General features: G+C 43.3%; 1 protein-coding gene across 3 annotated transcripts in view; it reads left to right on the plus strand.

Annotated features, from left to right (window-relative positions):
- GRIN2B (glutamate ionotropic receptor NMDA type subunit 2B) overlaps positions 1-25,594 on the plus strand; it is a 439,543-nt gene extending 413,949 nt beyond the window's left edge. For all 3 annotated transcript variants that reach the window (XM_074403265.1, XM_074403266.1, XM_003934543.4), the window contains one exon: positions 1-25,594. In XM_074403265.1, the coding sequence (XP_074259366.1) occupies positions 1-1,854 (1,854 nt within the window). In that variant the 3' untranslated portion in view covers positions 1,855-25,594.

A 25,594-nucleotide genomic window follows, 5' to 3' on the forward strand; every position in this document is an offset into this window, starting at 1 on the left:
GGTATCTACAGCTGCATCCATGGGGTGGCCATAGAGGAGCGCCAATCTGTAATGAACTCCCCCACCGCAACCATGAACAACACACACTCCAACATCCTGCGCCTGCTGCGGACGGCCAAGAACATGGCTAACCTCTCTGGCGTGAACGGCTCCCCACAGAGTGCCCTGGACTTCATCCGACGGGAGTCGTCCGTCTATGACATCTCAGAGCACCGCCGTAGCTTCACGCATTCCGACTGCAAATCCTACAACAACCCGCCCTGCGAGGAGAACCTCTTCAGTGACTACATCAGTGAGGTGGAGAGAACGTTCGGGAACCTGCAGCTGAAGGACAGCAATGTGTACCAAGATCACTACCACCATCACCACCGGCCCCATAGCATTGGCAGCGCCAGCTCCATCGACGGGCTCTACGACTGTGACAACCCACCCTTCAGCACCCAGTCCAGGTCCATCAGCAAGAAGCCCCTGGACATCGGCCTCCCCTCCTCCAAGCACAGCCAGCTCAGTGACCTGTACGGCAAATTCTCCTTCAAGAGCGACCGCTACAGTGGCCACGACGACTTGATCCGCTCCGACGTCTCTGATATCTCAACCCACACCGTCACCTACGGGAACATCGAGGGCAATGCCGCCAAGAGGCGTAAGCAGCAATATAAGGACAGCCTGAAGAAGCGGCCGGCCTCGGCCAAGTCCCGCAGGGAGTTTGACGAGATCGAGCTGGCCTACCGTCGCCGACCACCCCGCTCCCCTGACCACAAGCGCTACTTCAGGGACAAGGAAGGGCTACGGGACTTCTACCTGGACCAGTTCCGAACAAAGGAGAACTCGCCCCACTGGGAGCACGTGGACCTGACCGACATCTACAAGGAGCGGAGTGATGACTTTAAGCGCGACTCGGTCAGCGGAGGAGGGCCCTGTACCAACAGGTCCCACATCAAGCACGGGACGGGCGACAAGCATGGCGTGGTCAGCGGGGTACCTGCACCTTGGGAGAAGAACCTGACCAACGTGGAGTGGGAGGACCGGTCCGGGGGCAACTTCTGCCGCAGCTGCCCCTCCAAGCTGCACAACTACTCCACGGCGGTGACGGGTCAGAACTCGGGCAGGCAGGCGTGCATCCGGTGTGAGGCTTGCAAGAAAGCAGGTAACCTGTATGACATCAGCGAGGACAACTCCCTGCAGGAACTGGACCAGCCGGCTGCCCCGGTGGCGGTGACATCAAACGCCTCCACCACCAAGTACCCTCAGAGCCCAACTAATTCCAAGGCCCAGAAGAAGAACCGGAACAAGCTGCGCCGGCAGCACTCCTACGACACCTTCGTGGACCTGCAGAAGGAAGAAGCCGCCCTGGCCCCGCGCAGCGTGAGCCTGAAAGACAAGGGCCGATTCATGGATGGGAGCCCCTACGCCCACATGTTTGAGATGTCAGCTGGCGAGAGCACCTTTGCCAACAACAAGTCCTCAGTGCCCACTGCCGGACACCACCACCACAACAACCCCGGCGGCGGCTACATGCTCAGCAAGTCGCTCTACCCTGACCGGGTCACGCAAAACCCTTTCATCCCCACTTTTGGGGACGACCAGTGCTTGCTCCATGGCAGCAAATCCTACTTCTTCAGGCAGCCGGTGGCGGGGGCGTCGAAAGCCAGGCCGGACTTCCGGGCCCTTGTCACCAACAAGCCGGTGGTCTCGGCCCTTCATGGGGCCGTGCCAGCCCGTTTCCAGAAGGACATCTGTATAGGGAACCAGTCCAACCCCTGTGTGCCTAACAACAAAAACCCCAGGGCTTTCAATGGCTCCAGCAATGGGCATGTTTATGAGAAACTTTCTAGTATTGAGTCTGATGTCTGAGTGAGGGAACAGAGAGGTTAAGGTGGGTACGGGAGGGTAAGGCTGTGGGTCGTGTGATGCGCATGTCACGGAGGGTGACGGGGGTGAACTTGGTTCCCATTTGCTCCTTTCTTGTTGTTTTAATTTATTTATGGGATCCTGGAGTTCTGGTTCCTACTGAGGGCAACCCCGGTGACCAGCACCATCTCTCCTTTTCACAGTTCTCTCCTTCTTCCCTGCCCCCGCTCTGTCAGCCATTCCTGTTCCCATGAGATGCCGCCATGGGCCCTCTCAGTAGGGGAGGGTGGAGCGGAGAAAGGAAGGGCTGCATGCGAGCTTCCTCCGGCTGTAGAAGAGCTCCTCGCCATCCTCTTTGAGTGAAGCTGGTAGAACCAAAAAGAGGCCATGTGAGCACAAAGGTAGCTTTTCCCAAACTCATCTTTTTGTTTAGGTGAGGAAGCAAAAGCATCTACGTGAGACCATTTAGCACACTGCTTGTGAAAGGAAAGAGGCTCTGGCGAAATTCTTGCTGCTAAGATGACATCTGTCTAGGAATCATGTGCCAAGCAGAGGTTGGGAAGCCATGTGTGTTTATATATAAGCCAAAAAATGCTTGCTTCAACCCCATGAGACTCGATAGTAGTGGTGAACAGGAACAAGAGGTCATTGGTTGGGAGTGGATTCTTGAACAAATGGGAAAGTATATTATGACAATGTCCCATGGTGCCCTTGAGGCAAGAGCAGCTGGCTTGTGCATGCATGTGTGTTCATGCACACTTGCACCCACATGTAGTCAGGTGCCTCTGGAAAAGGCAACCTGGATTCTTTGTTTTTTTCAATATCCCCAAGCAGAGTGACTGTTTGGCTTATATACAGACAGAAATGGCCACGTGTCTCCTGAATCTTGGCTGTGTCTCCCTTCATCCTTCCTGAATAAGGAGAATGAAAATTATTGATAAAGAAGATTCTGTGGTCTAGATTAAAAAAAAAAAAAAAAGGCGGTGCGCAATCCTGCAAGAGCAAGGTACAAAAACAAGTCCTCAGTGGCTGGCAATCGTTTCAACCAGTTTGAACCTAGAACTTTCCAGGAAGGCTAAAGGGAAACAATTTTTGCAGCCACAATTCTTTTGCCCACACTTGAGAGCAAAAGATTCTACAAAGCTCTTTTTGAGTTTTTAGACTCTTGACTGGCCAAGATTTGGGGAGGAGCTAAGAAGCCTTTGAAGAAGCAAGGAGTCTGTATGGTAGGGTAAGTGAGAGAGGGGGATGTTTCCAATGCTTTGATCCCTTCTTACTTAACCTGAAGCTGGAAGAGCAGGCTTCTTCCCCCAAAACTGATTACAGCTGCTATGGAGCAGACAGTTAAGAGAAATGAGCTTGCCTCCATGAGTGCAGCTCAGGAGGCACGAAGAGAGGGGAAGAGACTTGGGATTGGGGGAGAGGAGCAGAGAGGGACTTTCTACCACCTCTTTGGGCCTGGCTCCCTGGCAATGTGACTTGAGCCTAGAGTGAACACTCTTGGTAGAAGCCCTTCCACCTGCCTGCAACACCTCCTTTCCCTCTCAAATTGTACCACTGAAGAATAAAAAAAAGATATATACATGTATAAAACTCCAGGGATGAGGGTACCGGCAGACGCGATGCCCCCTTCATTTAACATTGGAAAATTGAGAAGGGAAATGAATATGTGTCACTGCCGGTCCTGAAACTTGGGGTAGGGCTGTTCTGTGGGTCAGTTCCACTGTCCTGCCATCCTCCCCTACACAGGGAAGCATCCAGAGAGCCCCGGGTCTATGTGGAAGCTTGACTGCAGAATCGCCATGTTGCACACAGGACACATAAACCAGAAAGGTGCTCATCCTCCTCTGGAAGGAAGCTGCCATGTCTCTTCAAGTCACTCCCTCCAGGGCTGCTCTTCGCCCCTGTTCGCCCTCACTTGCGACCCTTCCTCATCCTGCCCTTGACTGCTGCCCCTGACCCTCCTCCTTGATTTTTACCTCAGTATCTTTCATTTTAAAGCCAACTGAAGGCCTTGTAAAGCTTTGTTTCCTTTCTAAAATGAACGTGGGGGCAAGGGGCTGAACCTCTCAGAGATCTGGAGAGAGGAGCACGGAGTGCTTTACCTTAGATAACAGGAAAGACTGAGAGAGAGAACAGAGGGCGTGAGGCACCTCCAGGAGGAAGAAGGCGAAGGGCCGTGTAAACACCGCTTCGCCCTGACTCTGTTCGGGGTCAGGGACTCATTCCCTCATCTTCCTCTTACCTCACCCCTTTCAAACAAAAAACCAAACCAACCAACCTAGCGAACAGCAATCTAGAACCAAGGGGGCTCTTTGTCTCCGCTGGCGACAGAAATCAAGATGGTGTTTATTTCATATGTAAATATTTTGTTTTCTAATTAATTTTGTATAGATAAAGTGTTCTCTTGTGAGTATTCAGGGTGTTGGGCTGGAGGGAGTGGGGTGGGGATGGGAACGAGAGGGAAAAAGTGTTTCGTTATGGGTTTTCATTTTCCATTGGGGAATTGTTTTATATGGCTTTTGCTTCAGGGTGTCTGGAAGAAGCGAATGCCCGTGGAGGCCATGATGGTGAAAAAGCCAGGGGAAAGTAATTTGTGTCCATCCCCCTCCCACCCCCCCACCAAAAAAACAGTCTTCTTACTGGTCTATGAGAAATGTTCATGCACTTTGCCAGGCTTCATGTAGGGTTCAATTTGGCTCTATGCAGACCCCAGGTCTGACTCCGATTTCTAGGTAGACCCTAGGTTACTGCATTCCATGCGAAGACAGGCTGGTGGCATCATACCTCCTGTCAGTACCTAGGGTAGGAAAGATTCTCAAAAGGGCTTAACCAGAAATAAGGTCAAATTAACTTCCCATTTTTGGTGTGACTGAAAGGTTTCAGAAAGCTCAATCCTGAGAAATCTCCCAGCAGCCTCCTCTGATGCTGAAGCAATGATCTCAGTCGTCTGACTTTTCTTCCTTAGGACCTGGGCGCTGACCCTCTCCCTGCCCCATCTCCACCCTTAGAAAACAGCCTGGCAAGCACACCTGGAAAAAGCTCCACTAACTCTACTTTTTGAAGCAAGTGATATCTGGTCACAGAGAGGTAGGGCTGGATATGTATCTTACAAATTTGCATGCTTGCCTAGAAAAGGTGACAGGATCCACTAAAAACTCAGTGGTGAGATGATTCCCTTAGCAAGGTTGCTGAAGTTAGGTTTGGAGGTGCGGGGGTGGGTATGTGAGCAATGGTGCCCATGGTGGCTCTTTATTTGCCTTGTCCTCATTACTGCCATCAGGAAGGTGCTACTGACCTTGAGCCAGGTGTTCATAATCTGGCCTTGGGTTAACCAGACAAATAGAACTTCTTTTCCTAGACTGTTGGCTTTGTGGAGGTTGGCAGCCTCTATCACAGGATAAAATTTCCAAATCCATTTACCCAGTATATTCACTATATTTTTTCTTATCCTCCCATTATGAAAGCTATTATTAGCTGGATAATTTTATTTTTCTAAACACTTTATTTGGCCCCAATTGGTTGCTTTTCTTCAACCAATATTTGCATTGGGACTTAGTTACTCATGGTCTGCTCAAGAAAACTTAAAGAAAGGCAGGCTGGGCATTGTTAAAATCTAGATGTTACTTAATTCCAGAAAAACAAGCAAGTAAAATGCATGAGGAAGAATTCAGCTATAAGCCCAATCTATATCACAGATGGGATGAAACAATACCCAATCCATCCAAAACTGTGAGATTCCACAGATACCCTCAGGAGCACCTAATATTCCCATATTCTTAAGAATCCATGCTTTCTCTCTTTGTACCCTCTATCATTTCCCTCCATTGCAGAAGTGGTTGGTGAGTATGATCCTGTATCAACTCCTTTCAGTGGCAATGCTTAAATCTCAGCATTTCCACTGACCTCAATAATCTGACCCTTGAATTTGCCTGAGTCAATAATGTGCACACCCTTCAAAGTGATGCATGTACAGTGGACTTTGTTATTTCAAAATCTGTCACTGTGTATCCTCAGCCAGAACTTGGGAAACATCCTTCATGTGTATTCCCCTGCACTGGCTACAGCCACGTTGTGACCGAGGGGAAAATCCCAAATGATTCCATTAAATGTTGCTGGTGTCAGTAGTGCCAAAACGCATGTATGACGTGATACAGTAGGAGTCGTCTGTACAGTTAAGTGACTATCACCCACCCGGTCTTCCATGGCCATCAGGAGTTGCCCAAGGGAAAATTCTCTGCAGAGTGCTGGTCACCTGCAAATGTCATTAAGAAGTAGGTTTCTTTGGTTCTTTTTTTTTTTTTTTTTTTTTTTTTTTTTTTTTTTTTTGGTTGGTTGGTTGGTTTTTAGTTAGTTCAAGATTTAGGGACAGAATAACCAGATTGCTTGGACAATAAGCTTTTGGAAAAGCTATTCTAGAACTCACTTTATTCAATCATAATTTCTCTATAAAGGCCCTGTCATTGCTTGACACCCTGTGAATGTCTGTTTTTGTATGTTAGGAATGATTCAGATGTGTGCACAAATGATGTCACTGCAGTGATATTGATGAATGCATTCAGCATTTCCAGGGATTGTGGCCATACCTTATGTGCTCTTTGAGCCCAAAGCCATATAGGAAACATATGCTCAGTAGGCTGCTACACACTACAGCAGAGCTTTTGCTTTCTTCACTTGGGTTTCAGAGACTTTTCCTCCCGTTTAAGGAGCTCTTCACGGAGGAGAAGCAGCTGAAAGTGAATAGTCACACTGGGATGGATCTGGCCTTATGTATGCTATGTGGTCCATGGTGTGCTGAAGGTCCTGAAAAGGTCCTTCTTTTTCATTCACCACCCCACTCCAACTACTGCCTTCCTACACAGATCTGTTGCTTTAGCACTGAGCTGCCTGTCATTCAAATGAAAGTAATCCCAGGAAAGGAGACATATTAAGCCATATTAGGGATTTATACATTTTATCACTGAATTTACACTAGGATTTTTCACTCCTTTTCCTGGGAATACATTATGATACAAGAGAAGAGGAAGGAAGCAGAGAGCACTGAGAGCAACAGAGTAGGGAACAAGGATACAGGTTCTAGATGGTAAAGACATTTAGATGGTATTTTAGCCTCCATCTGCTTTTATTTAAGGCTCATATGACACCTAAATAGGAATCCTGGTTAGAAATTATTTTCAAATCACATGAGTGTATAATTTATGAATTTCTAAATTCAGTGTCTTGTAGGACAAGTTAAGAATATGATTTTTTTTATAGAAAATGGAAGACTGGACTGGACATGGTGGCTCATGTAATCCCAGCGCTTTGGGAGGCTGAGGCGGGTGGATCACCTGAGGTGGATGGATCACCTGAGGTCAGGAGTTTGAGACTAGCCTGGCAACATAGTGAAAACTCATCTCTACTAAAAGTACAAAAATTAGCCCTAAACTTGGTGGTGGGTGCCTATAATCCCAGCTACTCAGGAGGTTGAAGCAGGAGAATCACTTCAACCCAGGAGGCAGAGGTTGCAGTGAGCTAAGGTAACACCACTGCACTTCAGCCAGGGCAACAAGAGCGAGACTCCATCTCAAAAAAAAAAAAAAAAAAAAAGAAATGTAAGACTGATGCTTCTCCTCCATTACAGGTTACTGAGTAGGCAGCTAGAAAGATCACATTGAATTAATGATAGAGTAAAAAGTTACGTCATTGTCTGGTCTCTGCCCCAATTTAATTAAGCTTCCAATTAGCAGAGTTAGTCTATATCCTACACTTCCCACCTCCATAGGGTGTACCCAGTTATCCAGTAAGAGAGTCACTTATGACCTCAGGTGCTACTTAACCTGTGGAGCAATTCTTTCTTGGGCCTATCAGATGTTTGGGAATGACACTAAAATGTAGATGAGTCAGTCTGAGAATGTCTAATATTGATCTGTATTCTAGGATTCTATTCCAGTTTGGGGAGGGGGGGTGTTCCAGTATTGTATAAAATTGTAGGATATCTGAGAACATCCCACCCTCAGCTCATTCCAACCATGTTGACTCAGTCACACAGGGGCCCTATGAGTTCTATGACTTAGAAGTGATAGCCTATCTATTCCCATGACCAAGGCCCCCACCCAAAACCTTAAATTGAAAATTATTGCTGCTACTTTCATGCCTTAGAGATATCTGTGAAGTTTAGGGCTTCTCATTTACAATACTGAAGCAAGAAAAAAGAATTTTGTTCAGAGTAATGGGTTAGAATAGCAATACTGGGAATAAGTGGGGAAAGTTAGAAATAATCCACATTTCTCTCTACATCTCTCAGAGCTCCACACAGAGTTTCTGCAGCTGTTTCATGCTTTGAATATAATTGCTGGTGTGATTATGAGGGTAAGGGCTCCTGAAAGAACTGAAGGTGAAAAGCAGTGTGGATGAGTAGAATTCCTCAGAGCCTTGGCACTCTGGTGTGTAGAATCTGTGTTTTGGCAAAGGTAAAAGAACTCAGTGCAAGAATTAAGGTACAATTAAAAAGCACAACACTTAGCCCAATTTAAACTGTTATTTTAAAGATTGGGTTTCCACACTTTAAAGCTGAACTCCTTTATCTGTAATTATTTTAGTGTTGTGATTTAGGGGGTGGAGCAGATTCTAGTACTATGCAGGAGAAAAAAGCTCTCTGGTTAAATATGTGAGTTTAATTAAACTAATGTCTATTGTGCATGTACTACGTCCCTAGGCTAGTTCTGTGAATGATATAAAAGGTTTAAAAATGGAGTACATTATACTCACGTAGAATGTATGAATGCATAAGTATAAAATATTTAAATGTATGTATAAATAGGTATGCATACATTTGTATGATTATACATGCAAGTTTAATATTTTCTGGTTTCAGGTTATGAGTCAAAGATATCCATTATGTTATTTGAAAAAAACATTGCAGAGATTCAGCTTTCCATATCAAGGCCAAGCCTAGACTTCTTTTGAAATTACTGCACCTCTCAGAGCTAAAACTCTGGGATTTCCTCTCTGACCACAACCTTGCATTTTCTATGTCTTCCTTCTTTCAAGACCTCTGTTGTTCTGGTCCATAAACCCGTCTGTCTTCATTGACTTTCCTCTTTAGTCTAACTGTGTTCACCCACATTAGCAATATTCTCACTGGCAATTCTTTTTTTTTTTTTTTCTTTCTAGCCATCTCACTACACCAACCATGCTTAGCTAACGACATCCCTTCCCCTTGTCATTCACTGCATCTCCAAGAAGAGAAAGTCTTAAACCTATGCTGAAGAGCACAAATTCAATCCATTTAATCTCACCGGAACCCTGCTCACTTGGACAACTTTTTAATTTCTCCAGTGTTGACTCAGTGTCACATTCTGTGTTTGCTAAATTTGTTTTATTTTTCTTTCAAGTTCATGTCCTGTCTTTCAACAGGCAATATTTCCTACTGTGTTTTCAAGAAAATATGTGATTATTGAATCCTCACATAAGCTGTCCTCTTTGCCTTCAGATTTCTTGTCTTTCACTCATCTTTTCCATCTTTCCTCCCCACAGAGGGCCCCTCTTCCCTATGCTCTGACCTCTTCTGAGCTGCTCTCCAGCCAATTGTACTTCTCTCTTTTGCATCTTCAATTCCTCATCTACTTGGAACTATCTCAAAAAATCCAATCCTACAAGCATCTCTAAAGACAAATCTCTCAATCCAGTTTGACTCGTGAATTTCTGTCCTATCTGTTTATCTTTTCTTTCACTTCCCAACTTCTCAAAAGGGTATTCTGTTTTTCTCCACTTTCTCACCTTACGCTCCTGGCTTCATCAGTGGGCTCCACCCTACCACTCTTCTGAAACTACTCTCAGGCAACAGTCCGATGAAGTTCTTGTTATAAAAGTCAATAGCCTTTTTTCACTTTCCCTGCTCTTCAGCCTCATTGACACTTACCATCGGGAGGCAATACATTCTGGTTTTAATCATCATTCTCTTGTCCTGTTACCTCATTGGTTCCTGCTCTTCCTCCTGTCTCCTCAACCTTGACTTGCCGTGGTGTTCTGAGCTGGACCCTCTTCTCCTTATCTTCATGCTTCTGTAGCACTCTTGGTTTTCTATGACTTCAGTAACTCTTCAAATGAAGATGAATCCCAAATCTTCACTGTTGGCCCCTACCTTTTGCTTTTCCTTAATACACATACTTCCAGTCCCCTTCTGAACAACCAACTTCATATTGACTCAAATATCTAAGACCATTGCTACAGACCAACATAATCACCAAGTACCTCCTTTTGCTTAATGGTATCACCATATCTTCTGTCACCAAATTCCAGCTTTTGGGGCACTTTTGCCTTCTCCATTTTCTTCACCCTGCATATCTAATAATTTGAACAGGTTTCCAGTCTTCTCTTTTCATTCAGAACCTTCCTTCTAGTCTGGATTATTTCAGCATCTTTTAGCATTATTAAAAACATTTTATATTTGACTCTACTCTTACCAGTACTCACTTCCTAAATAGAAATCAGATCATGTCATTCTTCAGCTCAAGAAACAACCTTCAGTGGGCTTCACTTGCTGTGGCCTACCAGCAATAACTTCTTATTACTTGACTATGTGTGTGCCCCATAATCCAGACAAGCTGAACCACATTTGTTTCGACTTTCCCGACCAGTTTGCTTTCCCACCTGCGTCTTCTCTTAAACGGTTCCCTTTGCCCAAAAGGCTCTCCTTCCTATCTCCCATCTCACTCCCTTCTTGAATAATATCCATTCTCTCCATAGAAATCTTCAAAGACCAGAACAATTCTTCACCTTCCATCCAGAAAATAATTTTAGGCATTTTATGAATGCCTTTAACACTTTCTTTGTATCTCCCTAGTGGCAGCTATCATGAGCCATCTTACTTCATAGGTATTTGGTTATACATGTCCTCTCCCCTGATAGAGCATAAGCTCCCTGTGTTCAGGGCCATCTATTTTTAAGTCTTTTTATCTCCTGTAGCACTAAACAGTGTGCCTTGTATGTGAAAGGCATTAGTAAATATTTGATATTATTATAAATTATAATTGAGAAGGAGTCACTTTATTTTGTCCATTTGTATCTGCAGTAGCCCCTAAGAATGAATCCCGTTTCTTTCTACATATCTGCACAATCACATGTATATGCTACATGTGTACAGTTCCATGTTAATAATTATTTCAAATGACATCTGGATTTTTCTAAATGCTTCATCCTTTGAAATCATTCTGGACTGTTTTATGGTTAGAAAGTGTACTTGGAACACCACATGCACACAAACAAGTGACAGAGGGAGAAACTGTGAAGGATACTGATCAGATTTTAGGTATCAGCTTTTCAGATGCTTTGGGTAGAGCTTGTATCCAGACACTTCACTACTGAGACTGAGTCTCTAACAACCTGATCCATGCTGGGATTGATCTGTCTGTGATCCAATAGGTAGCTTCTTTTTTAACACTTGCCATACCAGGAGAACCTTGCCACAGTTCTGGCTCACTAATCCCACAGCCTTGTAGACCCAGGTGGTGGTCCAGTAGGACCACTGCATTTCACCACACGCTACTTCCACATCTGTGGCCTTGGAGGAACTGTATGTGCAGATCACCACCTTGTCTTTATATTGCTTTCCCGGGCTCTGTGGCTTCTCACCCTTTCTGAGGCTTTGTCTGCAGGGTCACTTCCCCAAAAGGGAAGGTAAGAGTTGAGGCAATTGAGCACGTTACCTCTTATCTGTATGTTTACAATGAAAGTAAGTTAGGATTTGAATGAGCTGGCTTAGAGAGAATCCTAGCCTCTAAACCACTCCTTTCTCTATAAATATAAAGGGATTCATTACCTCATGGGGAGATATCACTTCTGACCTTATGGCCCTCCCGTATCCTCTGGTCCCTATCTTCTTGGAGCCCTGTTTACCCTTCCTCCTTCTCTCTTGGCTGTAGGCTATACTTAGCAATCCATCATTCCTTCTAGCCAGTGTCAGTCTCTGTCCCTCTGAAGAAACTCTTGGAGCTGCTACTGTTCTTTCACTTCAGCTGCTCTGGTAACCGACAGCATTCCCTTTCCTTTTCCTGGCCAGCCTTCTCTATAAATCTCATTATGCTATTGGCCATGAATTATTCCCCTTTGGGAGGCATCTTCTGCCGCTGTGTGCTAATTTAAAGCATACTATGGAGAACTGAACTCATGTAAGTTACAGGCAGTGACAAGTCTCTTTTTCAAAAAAGTGAATGAAGTCCATTCTTCACTGAGACAGGAGTGGGTAGGACAATTATTATTGGCAAGGTAGGACAAAACTTGTGACAACTTGGGAGACATACCTAATGGAAATTAAAATATAACTCTAGAGAGAGAATTTTGCGTTTCAAAAGTCCTATTGGGTCTAGATAGTCTCGCTCCTTAAAATGAGAAGTTAATATTTTAGAGCAAGATCCATTTCATTATACAATGAGACCTTTTTTTTTAGCTGATGAAACAAATAATCTGGTAACAGCTGGTGGAAGGGTAGGAAGACAGCCATCCTCATGAAGGACATTCATGAATCTCATTTGGGCCAATGAGTGGACCAAAATTCTAGACATTTTATCCATGAAGTGTTCACATTGATTATTTTGCCTGCAAATACCCGCAAAAAGAAAGTGAGGATATGAGGAAGGAAACGAACAGAAAGTCTACATTGGAGCTTCCCTTTGTGTCACCAGTAAAGCCAGAAGCTGACATGTGAGGCACATGGGTCCCCATGGGTTACTGGCTTTGATAGGTTCAGAAAGTAGGGAACCTTGAAAGAGCAAGGCCCAGAGCTGAGATAAGTGAGGAACCTGAATGCAACCCTATCTATGAGGTCTTGATAGCCACAGGGAGGCCAGCCCCATGTCATTCCCTTCAGACTACAGCACCCAAGGAGCCCTTGATCATCACCCTGGGCAGAGGGAGTGACTCATCACACCACCCTTACCCACAGAATGTAGGCCACCAGGCGTGACTCCATCTGTTCCCCTTGCAGTAAGAGACTCACAGTCTCTGAGATCTGACAGAAGAACAGTGTCAAGGGAAGAGGCCACAGGAATGTGAATGTGCTGAGCTGCCTTCTCCTCTAGGATACGTATATTACTGGTTTCAGAGGGGATATATATATATATATTTTTTTTTACAAAATGAAACAAAACATGCCTGTCTAAAATTTCAGCCCTATTCAGAACAATCTTGCAGTTAACTGTCATTGTCACTGTCACATTTTAATTGTTACTGATTTTCTTTTGAAACCAATGGCTATTTCAATGCTCCCTATAGCCATGACATAAGAACCCTCTGCAAACCAGAGACCTGACCACTATATTGTCTCTGGCTGAGTTATGCTCTCAGTAGTTCACAAATTGCTCCCACATATTCACCCAAACAGCAAAACTGCATAGAATTTGATCTCTTTGCCAAGAGCACCTCATGCCTGTGCACCTCCCTAAGGCACACACAACCTTAACAAATGGATTTGTTCACCTCCCTAAGGCACACACAACCTTAACAAATTGCCAATGTCAATCATGTTACTGTAGACGAAAGTGTTCATTTAGAATGGAATAAACAGACATATTGTAATTTATGCAGCCAGTGTTTTTTCTTTTGCTCTACCTGGCTTGTGGATCATTGATGCCTCAAAGGTTGACAGAAATATTCAGGCTTCATATGAAGGCAGCATTTTCTATGTGATGGAACAAACCTAGTGATCCTGTTCACTGTCCTGTTTTACCCTATGGAATCCATGTGGCCTTCTAAGGGCCTATTGATGGATTGGTGCTAAGAGGATGGAGAAGCAGAAGCCAGTCCCCCAAGAACAGACAGTCCTGTTGCTTAGATACGTATTCACACATGTGCCCACATCTCTTCTTGGAAACATCATGAGCAGAGGTGGAGAGGTCTGTTCTCAATGGGAGGAACAGGGATAAGAGAATTTCTTGAGAATAGGGATTCTCAAGGAATAGGGATAAACGCCTTCAGGGATTCAATACTTTTTCTGTTCACTCTCTCCCAGGGTCAGGAGCAGGAAAAATATCAAGACTTTATGTAGGCAGGAAGCAAGGAGGATAGCAAAACATGCAGGTAGAACTCTGAGAAAAACATAAAGTAGCAAAATTACCTTTTCTTTGATATAAATGCATTTGGAAGTTAACGAGGACACTTATAGCTGTGTTTCCCTTCATGAACTTTTCATCTCTTGCAGTCTTTACTTCTCTTTCTCAATTTATTCATCTTGAACTATTCTTATTCTGAGTTGGCTCCAAGGAGCCCACCCTCAAAACACAATGTTAGCATGGGAAGTTGAGTGAGCACAGAGCTTAACACGTGCATGGTACTTAAGATTTCCAAACCCAAGCACAGTCAGTCTAGCACAGTCAATCCCACTGCAATTTAATGACTAGGATGGGGCCTGATGTACATAGCTGGACATCTTAGATGACAGAAAAGAGGCTTTATGTGAAGGTGGCATTCTCTTTGTGATGGAAAAACCTAGTTTATCCTGCTAACTGTCCTGCTATACCTGGTAGAATCTGTAAGGTCCTGTTGATGGATTGGTGCTAAGAGGATGGAGAAGCAGAAGCCATTCTGCAGAGAACAGAGAATCCTGTTGCTTAGATGTATGTTCTTCATTACAGGACTGCTCCTGAGACTCTTGCACACCTTCAATGATCAGGGCATTCACTTTGATTATTTCTTGGTAATAGGCACAAGAAATGGGTCACATGGAAATCTGAAGAGTCATTCCTTGAGCATTTTTAGCTTATTCCCATGTAAAGAGGCCCTGAGCTCCTACGGTTCAGCCTGCCTCTGCTCTCCTCCTTGGGGAATGGTGGAGGTTCTAGGGTAACCAGGAGCCCAGTAGGTTCCACCACACTTAGCCCGTGGTACATTCTGAGTAAATCACAGTAGTGGGTTTGTGAATACAGGAGAATTTGCCATAACCATTTCTCAAAATAACCTCTTTTGACTTGGAAATAGGATCGTTTTACAGATGAAAAGTCAAACCATGACAAAATTGGATGATTAGCCAAATTATACAGAAAATTCTTGACAGAAACAAAACTTGTCCGAACCAAAACTTATCCAGATTTCTAACTCTCAGCCTAGCTCAGTGAGTAATGCTGCCTCTCTGCCCCCACTGTAGGTTTTTAGCATTTAGCAATAGAGAAAAGTCATGAAATGTAGGCAGCTTATTTAGCCAAATCTTTTCCATGAAACTTGTCTTTGCAGATACACACACACACACTCCACATAAATCTACAAATACAAGTCAAAGAGGGCAAGAAGAAAGAAAAAAATTTGAAAATCAGAAAGGATAGAGAGGTTTCCACAGTGAAGAAAACATGAAAGTCAAAAATGTTTTTTGAATTCTATGGGGTAAGATATTATGAATAATTATTGCTTATTAATTTTTTTATGTAGCATGTAATCCACACAAATAAAAACTCAAGAAAAAACTAGGGCAGAGAAAGATTTCTTTCAGAATGCTACATGGGAAGAGAGCCTTCAGGACTGTGAGCAGGGGAGTCATGATACTTTGAAGGTGTTGGCAGTTTTGGTCAGCCCACAGTGAGCAGGGCAGCCTCAAGGAAGAGCCCCTTACATCCTCTTCTGGGCACCTCTGTCTAAGTTCAAACATACAAGCCTAATTCCAGGATTAAGACATGAGTTAGTACTGAACAAAAAAGTAGAAAGCAGCTCACATACATAATGATTTCCTGAAGAAGAACCTATAGCCTCCAGACCCATAATAAATAATTACTGCCTGTCTATATTCTGAGGAAAGGGACGCATGGGTGTTCCTAAAATGAATAGTCTCCTGAGAACACCTATGAGATCTTGATTTTTGTCCCAAGGTTGCAATGGTGAATTATTAAGCACCCACAGATCAGAGAATCTTGCAACAACCTTCTCTTGCAACCCACCTGCTCACTTATGAATGGTACCAAGCTCAGGAAATAATCCATCTTTCCAAAGATTTTAGTATCTTTAGTTAGCAAGGCAGAAGAAATTTTGGCTCATGTACAGAGCATTACACTTAGACCTAAAACAATGAATGAGATCTAGTGTCCTGCTTGATGTAGAGTAACTCTTTTTATTTCATCAGTCCTTCCTAGCCCTAGAGGGAAGATAGGAGAGGAAGTAGGAAGATGGAAAAGTCCTTAGATGAATGAGTGAGGAGTCTTCTATACCATCAACTTCACAATGTACTCATCCCTGTAGCCTGGTTCAGAAGGCTGGTCTCAGATGATCGGAGCAAATGGAGGAGGTAGCTTTTATTCCCATGCATGAAGATTGAGGGGAGAAGGTAGGCACTAGACTAATTTTGTAAGATAAAAAAAAAAAAAAACAAGCCCATTACAAATCTCATTTTTCTCTTGTCCTTTTGCCTCCCAATAATTCACATAAAATCATGTTCTTATAGTAAGCTGAGAGAGGGGCAATAGCTATTCTACTTTGACTTCTTGGTAACTTCAGTTCATCTCTTTCATGAGTGTCACTATAGATACCTGGATCATGATGATCCTTAACAAGAATCCTTAACAGGTCACAGGGCCAACAGCTGATGAGGTATTTGGAGCCTCTTATTCCCCCAAGATGATCATTCCCATCTTCTGCTACATCTGTATTCACTGGGGGGAGGTAGGAAAATAGCAGGATTCTTGGGGACCCTGAGAGCACAGAGAATTATTTGATTGAAACCACAGAGCTCTTGTGCATAGTATTAAATATTAAAATAGAAATGAAAAGCTCAGCTTTTCTGAGCTGTACCATAGTGGCCAATGGAGGAAGTCTTAAAAAGAAAACCTGTCTGCATGAGACTGAAGCCACTAAACTAACAGTATACACAAAATAAAGATACCTTCCTATTTGAGTATATCTTAGGGGGCCTGGATGCTTAGGGATCCTATGAAAGGCAGAGAAGATAAGCTTAATTTTAGAGCCCATCGCTCTCTCCTGAGCAGCAAGATCCACGTGAGCTTCAGCTCTTCCCCATTGAGCCTAGGGGTGGAGGGTAATTCCTCTTATGGTTTTGACTTATTTCCAAGCTACGCTTCTCCCTTTGATCATTGGCACCTTGGCAGCTCACACATCTCTGTGGCCTCTTCTGTAGCTTTCAGAAAAAAATAATAATAATCTGCATAACCCTGCTTGGGTAAGGCCTGTTGGCAGAAGCCAGATATGTGGGTGGAAGTTAGAAGATGGGCAAGGAATTCTTATCTCAGAGTTTCAGTACTGTGACAATGTGGGAAAATGCATATGCCCAGTAACTTCCAAACTAATCAGGGAAGTTAGAGTATTTTTGAGACTTACAGTGTCTTTACTTCAGTGAAACAAGCCATAGCAACATTATGCCCTGCACTGTCTCCTGCTCACCCTTGGAGGGAGAAGAGCTGCATCTCCCAGGGAGACAAAGAAGACTAAGAACAAAACTCCAGTCTTCTAGGCCAGTTATAAGTGTTTTCTCCTTTCCTTTCTTTTTTATTTTCTTTCCTACATAATGAGAGAAAAAAATCTGCCTGGCCATTACCAATCAAACATTCTACTTGCTAAATATGGTATAGAATTTCATGAAAAAAGAGTAGAACTAGCAGATTTCATTTAATCCCAAGGGTCTTTGCTCTTTTCTCTCCCTCAAAGTTATCTCTTCTTTGAGTCACCTGATCTCCTCTTTCCTCTTCTGGGCGGACATGATTCCAAAATGAATTTCAGTGGTTGGTGCCTCACAAAAAAGAAAGATAGCTATAATATAGAATAGACCAAAATACTTATATTTTTAGCCACTGCAAAGTGGGTTTCATCGTTGAGAAAAACCTTCCAAGCTCCTTACCTGGAAACTCTTCCTCACCTCCCAGCCTTCTGGCAGCTCTCCTGGTTCCCCTCCCCCACTTTCTTTTCCTATGAAAAAGAGATATATCCCTTCAACTGCATTCTTGTCTAAATTATCAGACTGTTAAAAGAAACCCTTGACAGTAATTTTTCATGGTTTTCTCAACATTTTTTAACTTAGGAAGTTGGAGAAACAGGATGACAGGCAGGCAAACAAGGTCTTGTTCCCGGGTGCTTCAATTCAAGGTCAAGTGCTGGGATAGAGAGTGCCTCTTGATGGAGAGGGATATGCTCTAGAATATTAAGCAGCCTCTGGGCATGTGCATTGTTGCTTTGGTCGAGATGCCTGTTGTGTATGTGGAGGCATTTTGTGGCTTTTCTTGTTCTCTTTTTTAATACTATTTCAAGGCACAAGCCCTGTCTGATGGAGGATACATGTCTAGCTTGAACGGGCCGGTAATATGGTACTGTCCTCAGCTCCCCTTGGCCCTGGGTTCATAGGAGGCAAGTGTTTCTGAATTTCTCACCCAATGAGTTGTTGCATGTTATTTTTAATCATTAATATTGTGTGCCTATTGGAATGAGAAAGAGAGGTTGAATGGGAAACAGATTCAGTGACAAGCAGACAAAAAGCTTGCTTCTGAAAAATTGTTCTTCACTGAGTTAAAAAAAAAATCTAGAAACAAAGAAGAGGGGAATTGGGGTAGAATGATTTGGGGGTGAAGAGATGATGACACCCACATCCAGATGCTCTGGTGTATTCCCTTAGAGAGTTATTTGTCATTCCCTGCGAGCTCTGGCAGAAGGAGAGGCTGTGCTGCCACTGATGGCTCAGACATGGTGACAGGCTGGCTTTAGAAAGAGGCGTAGGCTTTCTTCCAGGCAACGTTGATAAGCATTGAAGCTTGATTCTCCGAAACCTTGTCTACAAATGTTTAGGGCAGCTCCTCTCCAATGATTTCCGTTCTCCAGTCAAGCAGATTCTGAGTAGAAGAGCCTTGTATGTATTGTGATTACACTGACTTAAATTGGGAAGCCAAGGGGCACTGAGGATAACTGAATATATCAGGGAAATTGAGTTAGCCAAACCTTTTGTTTTCAGTATTGGAATGATTTTGGATCACAAAGTTAGGTCACCTCTGAGAGAGAAAATCTTTTAAATAAAATTATATCTTTCCATCTCCAGTGAAATCACTAGGTTTCTAATGTGATTACTGTTTACTTCAGGAAGAAAATTGCTAGATTCGATTACAAATAGGCATTTTACAGATTGATTTAATCCTGAGTCTTACACATATTAACATGAAATTTACTGACTCAGACATAATCTTCTAAGCTATAAAATATCACTGACGGGTAGATCATATGTTCTAAGCAAACCAGGAAGGCTAAAACATTAAGTAATCCTCCCAAATATTCAGCATCTGTGTTTTCCACTACAGCTGTAGGGGATTTGGGAGTTAGACCACAGGGGAGGGAAAGGATAGAGTGTTATGGATCAATAAAACTCAGAGTAACTTTTTTTTAACTATTACAAAATAATAATTAACCCAAGGACAATTATCAAACCAGAAAGAAGCATGAAAAGTGAGCTCTGTACTTGCCATTGGTTAAAATTTAGAAACACTTACAATAAATATCTAGGTTTGGGGGAGGAGTTGTTTCTTTGCTTGCTTTGTTTTAATGGAGCTCTTATTTTGGGGATATTTGGTCTGTGGCTTCAGGGCATGTTTTGGATAAATGACTTATTCATGCATTGATATTTATTGAGTGGGAACCCATGCCAGGCTGTTCTAGGTGCTGGAATATAAGAATGAAACACCCAAAGTCCATACTCTCTTGAAGTTTCTATGCTGATGAGAGGAAACAGACAAAAAAGCAAATCAATACATCTCATGTCAGATAGTGCAAAGTGCCATGCAGAAAAATGAGGCAGATTAAGGGCGACAGATGACAGGATGGGTGTGGGGTTGCTACTTTTGAGTAAGCAAACGTGACATTTAAGTAAAGGTTTAAAGGAAACAAGGGAGTGAGACTTGGGGCTTCCTATGCAAAGGCAAAGAGAAAGCAATTCCAAAGGCCCTGTTGTCAAACCAAACGCTTCGCAAACTTGAGGAAGAGCTGGGAGGAGAACAGTGTGAGAGGTGAGGTCAGAGAGGAAGCAGTAACACAAGTCGGGGAGGGCCTTCTAGGACCTTGTCAGGATTTGGCTTTTACCAAGAGAAAGATGAGAAGTCGCTAGAAGGTTCTGGGCAGAGAGTGATATGATCAGACTTCAGTTGACGCAGCAGCTTTGGGATTGCTGTGTTGAGATTATATCGTGAGAGGGAAGACAATGGAGGCCGCAGAAAGACCGGTTAGGAAGCTCTTGCAATAATCCTGGTAAGAGGTCATAGTTGCTTGGGTCATGGTGTTAGCAGGTGAGGTGATGAGAAGCAGTTGGATTCCGGAAATGTTTTGAAGAATCGATCTGACACAATTTGCTGATGAATTAGATATTGAATCAGAGGAAGAAAAATCTTAAGAATAATCTTAGAATGTTTGGCCTGAGCTATTGAAAGTTCTGAGTTGCCACTGGTTTAAGACAGGAATCCTGCAGGTGAAGCCAACTGGGAAGGAAAGCCTTAGAGTTAAAGGGGTCTACAGATGTTCCAAGCAGAAATGATTAGGCAATTAGATATATGGACCTGGAGTTCGGGAAAGAGGTATAGCCTGAAGATCCATATTTGGAATTTGTATGCATTTGGATGGTATTTGAATCCATGATACTGGAACGAGAGAGTGAGTAGTGACAGAAGAGAATTCTCTGTACTGAGAACCAGGGTGGAGGACTGCTTAAAGCTCCAGGAGATGAGGAGGGACCAGCACTAGGAGGAGTGGTTAGGGGGTAAAGCAGTACTACTACTGAGTAGGATAAGACTATCTGGAAACGTGGAGGTCACCCCATGATGACCTGGAAAAGAGCTGTTTCAGTGGACTGGTGGGGGCAAAAGCATGATGAGGGGGGCTCAAGAAAGAGTGGAAGGAAAGGAGGTAGAGACAACAGGAATAGGCAATTCTTGAGGAGTTTGGCTGAAAAGAGGACATGGAAATAGCAGATCATAGAAAATGTGAGTCCCAGGGAGGCACTTCTGTTTTTAAGATGGGAGAAATAACCCATTTTATGTTGACCAGACTAATCCAGGAGAAAGGAAAAACTGATGATGCCTAGGGAGACAGGGCAATTGCTGGAGTAACGTCTTTGATGAAATGAGAGAGCATGGCAACCAATACACACATAGGGGAACTGGCTTAAGGGGACTAACCAGGTTTGTCTGTATTAGTGGCAGGGAGATAGTGCATTTGGGCACAGATGCACATGGGTTGGTAAATGGGATGATGGGAGTATGTTTTTTCTGACTGATGATTTTTAGTGAAATATGAAAGGAGTTCATCCGTTAAGAGTAAGTATAGGGAAAGAGTACTGGAGGTTTTGGAAGGAAGAAAGCATGAATGAGTCATCTAGCCATCCAGCAGCAAGAGTGAGAAACAACAAAAATGAAGGAGACATCAACAATATAGGAGACATGCTAGGTGGCACAAAGGACTTATTTGAGGTTTTATGATCATGTCTTTAAAGAAATTTAAAGTTTTTCTTCAGTCACCTTCAGCTGCTTATACAGGGCAAGTTAGATTGGAACAGGGTTGGGGTATAACCAGGTGAATGTCATGAAAGCAACAAGAGATGTGGAGTTAAGGGCAACTGCAGTGCATTCACTATAATATTTGATCATGGAATCAAAGCTGGGTGTAGAGGAAAGTGAGGATTTTTAGGGAAGGAGGAACAATGAAGTTTATTAGAGGCAGAGGATTGAGATGCAAGCTGGGATCACTGAATTAGTGAGTCAGGGGTCTCAGAAGCAGTAACCTAGAAATTAGGAACTGGATCAGAGAGCTGGTTGCTTGAGGTTATGGAGTGCTTGCAGTTATTGGTGGTTTGGGGTCTGATATTAGGGTGATGGGCTGAGAAAAGATAGAGGAAAGGTTATAGAAGGAGCAGAGGTCAAGGAACTGAGAGGCCAGGATATGGGAATGATATATGGTGACTTCCATATGACAGGAATGTAAATTATGACAGGAATGAGGGAGAGTGATTCAAGAACATTTCAATCATTGCATCAAGTAAGGGGTGCAGCTAGCCTAGTCTGCTATGCATCAAAGCTGGATTCTGTTGTTGCATGATACTTTTAAAGAGGAGGAGGGAGGATGGTCTGGAATGGCAATGAGGGGCAAGGAGGGCAGGCCCCAGGGCATGAGGAAGGTGCCCCTGGAAATGCTCACCACCTGGGAATGTCTCACGGTCCTCAAAGAGGAGCCAGGTTTCCGTGAGAGCAAGAAGAGGAAAGCCATTGTCAGGGTTGTGGCTGGTGATGAACCACAATTCCTAGGTAGGATTTGGGAGTTGGTAAAGGATGGAAAATGGCCTGAGATGGAAGATGTGCATGGATATCTGGAGATGAAAATCCAAGTGATAAGAGTGACTGGGGGTTTTGGGTTTCTTGTGGTGAGTGTCCTAAGAAAGGCTGTGGGCATTTGGGGTTGGCTCTAATGGTCTGTTTGTCAGATTGAGGTGGTGATGCTGCAAGTGGCTGGGATAGGGACTTGCTGGCAGCACTTGGAACCCTGGTGCCTCTTCCTCAGTCCTGATACTTGTTTTTTTAACTTCCACTAAAAACCCCACTGCTAACTGTGATAGGCCACAGCATATTTTTTACATGTCAACAAATGTGATCCGGATTGAGGCCACATTTTGACTATTTACCTTGGAAAGTACACATTTTCACAGGAAATCTTGTCCTTTCTATTTTAAAGGTTCCCAACAAAGCTAATCTCTTTGGGGGAATCATAATTCTTTGTTCTTACCTTACCCCTTGTTCATCTTAAAAAAAAAAAATCAAATAAAAAGGATTGGAAAGCAACTTTGCTTTTGCCCAATTCTGCTAAATGAAAGTTTTCTCTGATGGATCATTTCGATTTTGTATTTTCTTTTTGTGACAGAGAAAAACAGTGGGACAGGAGCATATGGAAACAATTGAAAGTCTTTAAAAAAGCCTTGAGAGAGAGTTTTGGAGGATCAGGAGAGGGTTAGAAAGAAAAGGACTTTGAGTGGGGCTGCATAAATAGGGAGTAAGCGAGGACTCCTGGGGAGAGCCTGAAAAAAGAGATTTGGCCAAGGAAAGCAGAAAAATAAAAATCCACTGTGTAGGCATTTGGAGATTTAGCAAGAGCAACCTAGAGTCTGCCCCCTGAAACTGCACATTATTTCTGACATACAGGATGCTCTAATTCTATTTCCTGTGCCCTTTAAACAAATTTTTATTTGAGAAGAGAAGCTGTTAGGCCATTTCTAGTGAACTATGTTTCCAAGCCCTCGCACATCACAATCACTGCTGCTGCTGGTTCAGCCTCTCTGTCCATTAGCAAAGACAAACTTTTCAGCATGGCCATGTCCTGCCAGCCATTTTCCCCAAAAGATTAAATTGTGTTGATCTTGGCTCATCTAGACTCATCTAATGCCACATCTCGAGTTCTTGTGTGGATGGTATTACAGCCAACTCGAGAAGTCATACCTTATTTTATGCACTGAGTCCACATCAAACTCTATTTAGGACGGAAGAGGGAAGCTAAGGAAGCCAGGAAGCCAGGGATGGTTTTGTCATCACCTCTCTTTGCTTTCTGACCTCCTGGAATCCACTCTTTGGAAGATGAGCAGAAAACAACGTGACTTCCATTTACCCTGCCTCAGAGCTCCCCTCCTTCAGACTGGTTCCCACCCCTGGTTAAGGGGGTGAATTGGGTACACCTAATTTGTTAAAGAAATTTGTGGGAAGTAAGAGGCAAAACTGATAGAGCAGAGGGAACAGATTCATGGGAGCTTGTTACCCAATGACCATCCCAGCATTGCTACTTCAGAGTAGCCCTGACGCTTGTGGAACATTTCAAGGGAGCTGGAGGCAACGTCACAGTGGAGATCAGAGAAGGGATAGGCAGTGAGCTCTTGTCCCTAGGGGAAATCTCTTTTCCTCCCTGTGACAGGAGCCAGTGCTCCAACAGCATAAATTACACTTAGCCACAATGACTGATGTATGTGTGTGTGCCTGTGCACATGTGTGTGAGCATGTGTTTGTGCACGTGTGTGTGCAAGGGGGTGATGATGGAAACAAAATACGCATCCACTGTGGGGGTTGGGTTGCAAACTCAGAGCCGCACCCCTCCCAAGGTCACATGGCAGAGGGGAAATGGTCATAGCTTTCCTGTGTGATGTCCTCCCCAGGGAGCACAGACGACTCAGGCTTGCCTCGACTCTGCGAGGCCCAGACTCCACACTCCTCCCTGGGGCTGGCTCTACTTCCTCTTGACTCTCAGATCCCCAGCCCATCCACCTCCAAGTTCTTTTTTTGTTCATTTGTTTTGTTTCTGTTTTCTGTAAATATCTATTTCTTATTTTGGACATGCAGGGATCAATTGAGATTCTGGAGTGGGGGGAGGGATGGATGACTGGGTCTTTTTATTTTTTCCTTTCTCTCTTGGATTTTGGTGTTTGAACTTGAAAAAAAATAATTACAAGTATATATATAAGCAAATGACTTACCTTTAAACAAAAGAAATAAGTTGATTTCATTCTTTTGATTTATCTTGTTTCTCATTGGGGTCGGGTGGGGGTGGGGGGTCTTTTGGGTGGAGGGCTTTTTTGTGAGCTGTATAGATTTCCAGTTTGGACTTGTTCAAATGATGCAGGAACAAAAATTAAAATGAATTAAAAAAAAAAAGACAACATAAAAAACAAGAAAAACTTTGTGATGTATAAAAGCTGTAAATAGTCAAAGATTCTTTCTCTTTTCTAATGGCAAATTATTTCTGTCACTTTATATTCAAAAAATAAAGAAACCTACCACAAATTATCAGGGTAAAAAAAAAAAAATCCAGAATCAGAGTTTTTTCTTGGTCTTTGTGCTTTCTTTACTGTGATTCCAAAAACATTGTTGAAAGTGCTGCTTGGGAAAAACCCCTTCCCAGTTGGTTTCTGGTTGTTGGTAGGAGTCTGGGCTGGTGAATCTAGTTGGGTTAGGGTCTGTTTCTACTAGCTGGTGCTGTAGCCCTTTGCTGATACTCAGCTGCCCCTCCTATATTATTCTGAGGCAAATCCCAAAATTATGTCATCTGTAAATATTACAGTATCTCTTTTATTAATGGCTCTTTTTTAGTGTAACCACAATACCATTGTGACATCCTAATTTAGCCGTAATTCCTTAATAACCAATACCTAGTGTTCATTAATTGTCTCAAATGTAATACTGTTTTGCAGGGTAGTGGTGGGTTTTTTGTTTTGTTTTGTTTTTCATCATTAGTCAAATAAGGTCCATACAATTAATTGGTTGCTGTTTCTCAAATGTATTTTAAATCTAACGATTTGCTTTTTAACTTTTTCTTGACATATATTTGTTAAAGAAACAGAGCACTTTATCCTTTAGAGATTCCCACGGTTGGATTTTGCTGTTAATGAATGAAGTCCAATGTTAATGAAGACAATGTCAACTGGTAATTGTTTCACTCTTTAATGCACACTTCCATTGCTTGGAGGTGTCAGAAATGCCAGCCAGCCCTTCTTTTGCTGATTGTTTCCCACCCTGCCCACACTCCCACTCCTGATACTGGCTTTGTGTATGTATTCTACATGATCTTTCCATACCTCGATTGCTAAATTATCCAAGTTAAATAATAGTATCTCCCCCTTAGCTATTTCTGGTGAGAAAAGAAAATAGCATAGACATAGTTAGCTTTTCACTTGCCAATCATGAGGCACATTTTAACATCTCTTTATCAAGAACCACGTGCTCCTCCTATAGTCCTAGTACTGGAAAGGACCTTCTAGAGACCATTTAGTAGAACCCTGTCT

Source organism: Saimiri boliviensis, chromosome 7, assembly GCF_048565385.1.
Source record: "Saimiri boliviensis isolate mSaiBol1 chromosome 7, mSaiBol1.pri, whole genome shotgun sequence".
Lineage (NCBI taxonomy): Eukaryota > Metazoa > Chordata > Mammalia > Primates > Cebidae > Saimiri > Saimiri boliviensis.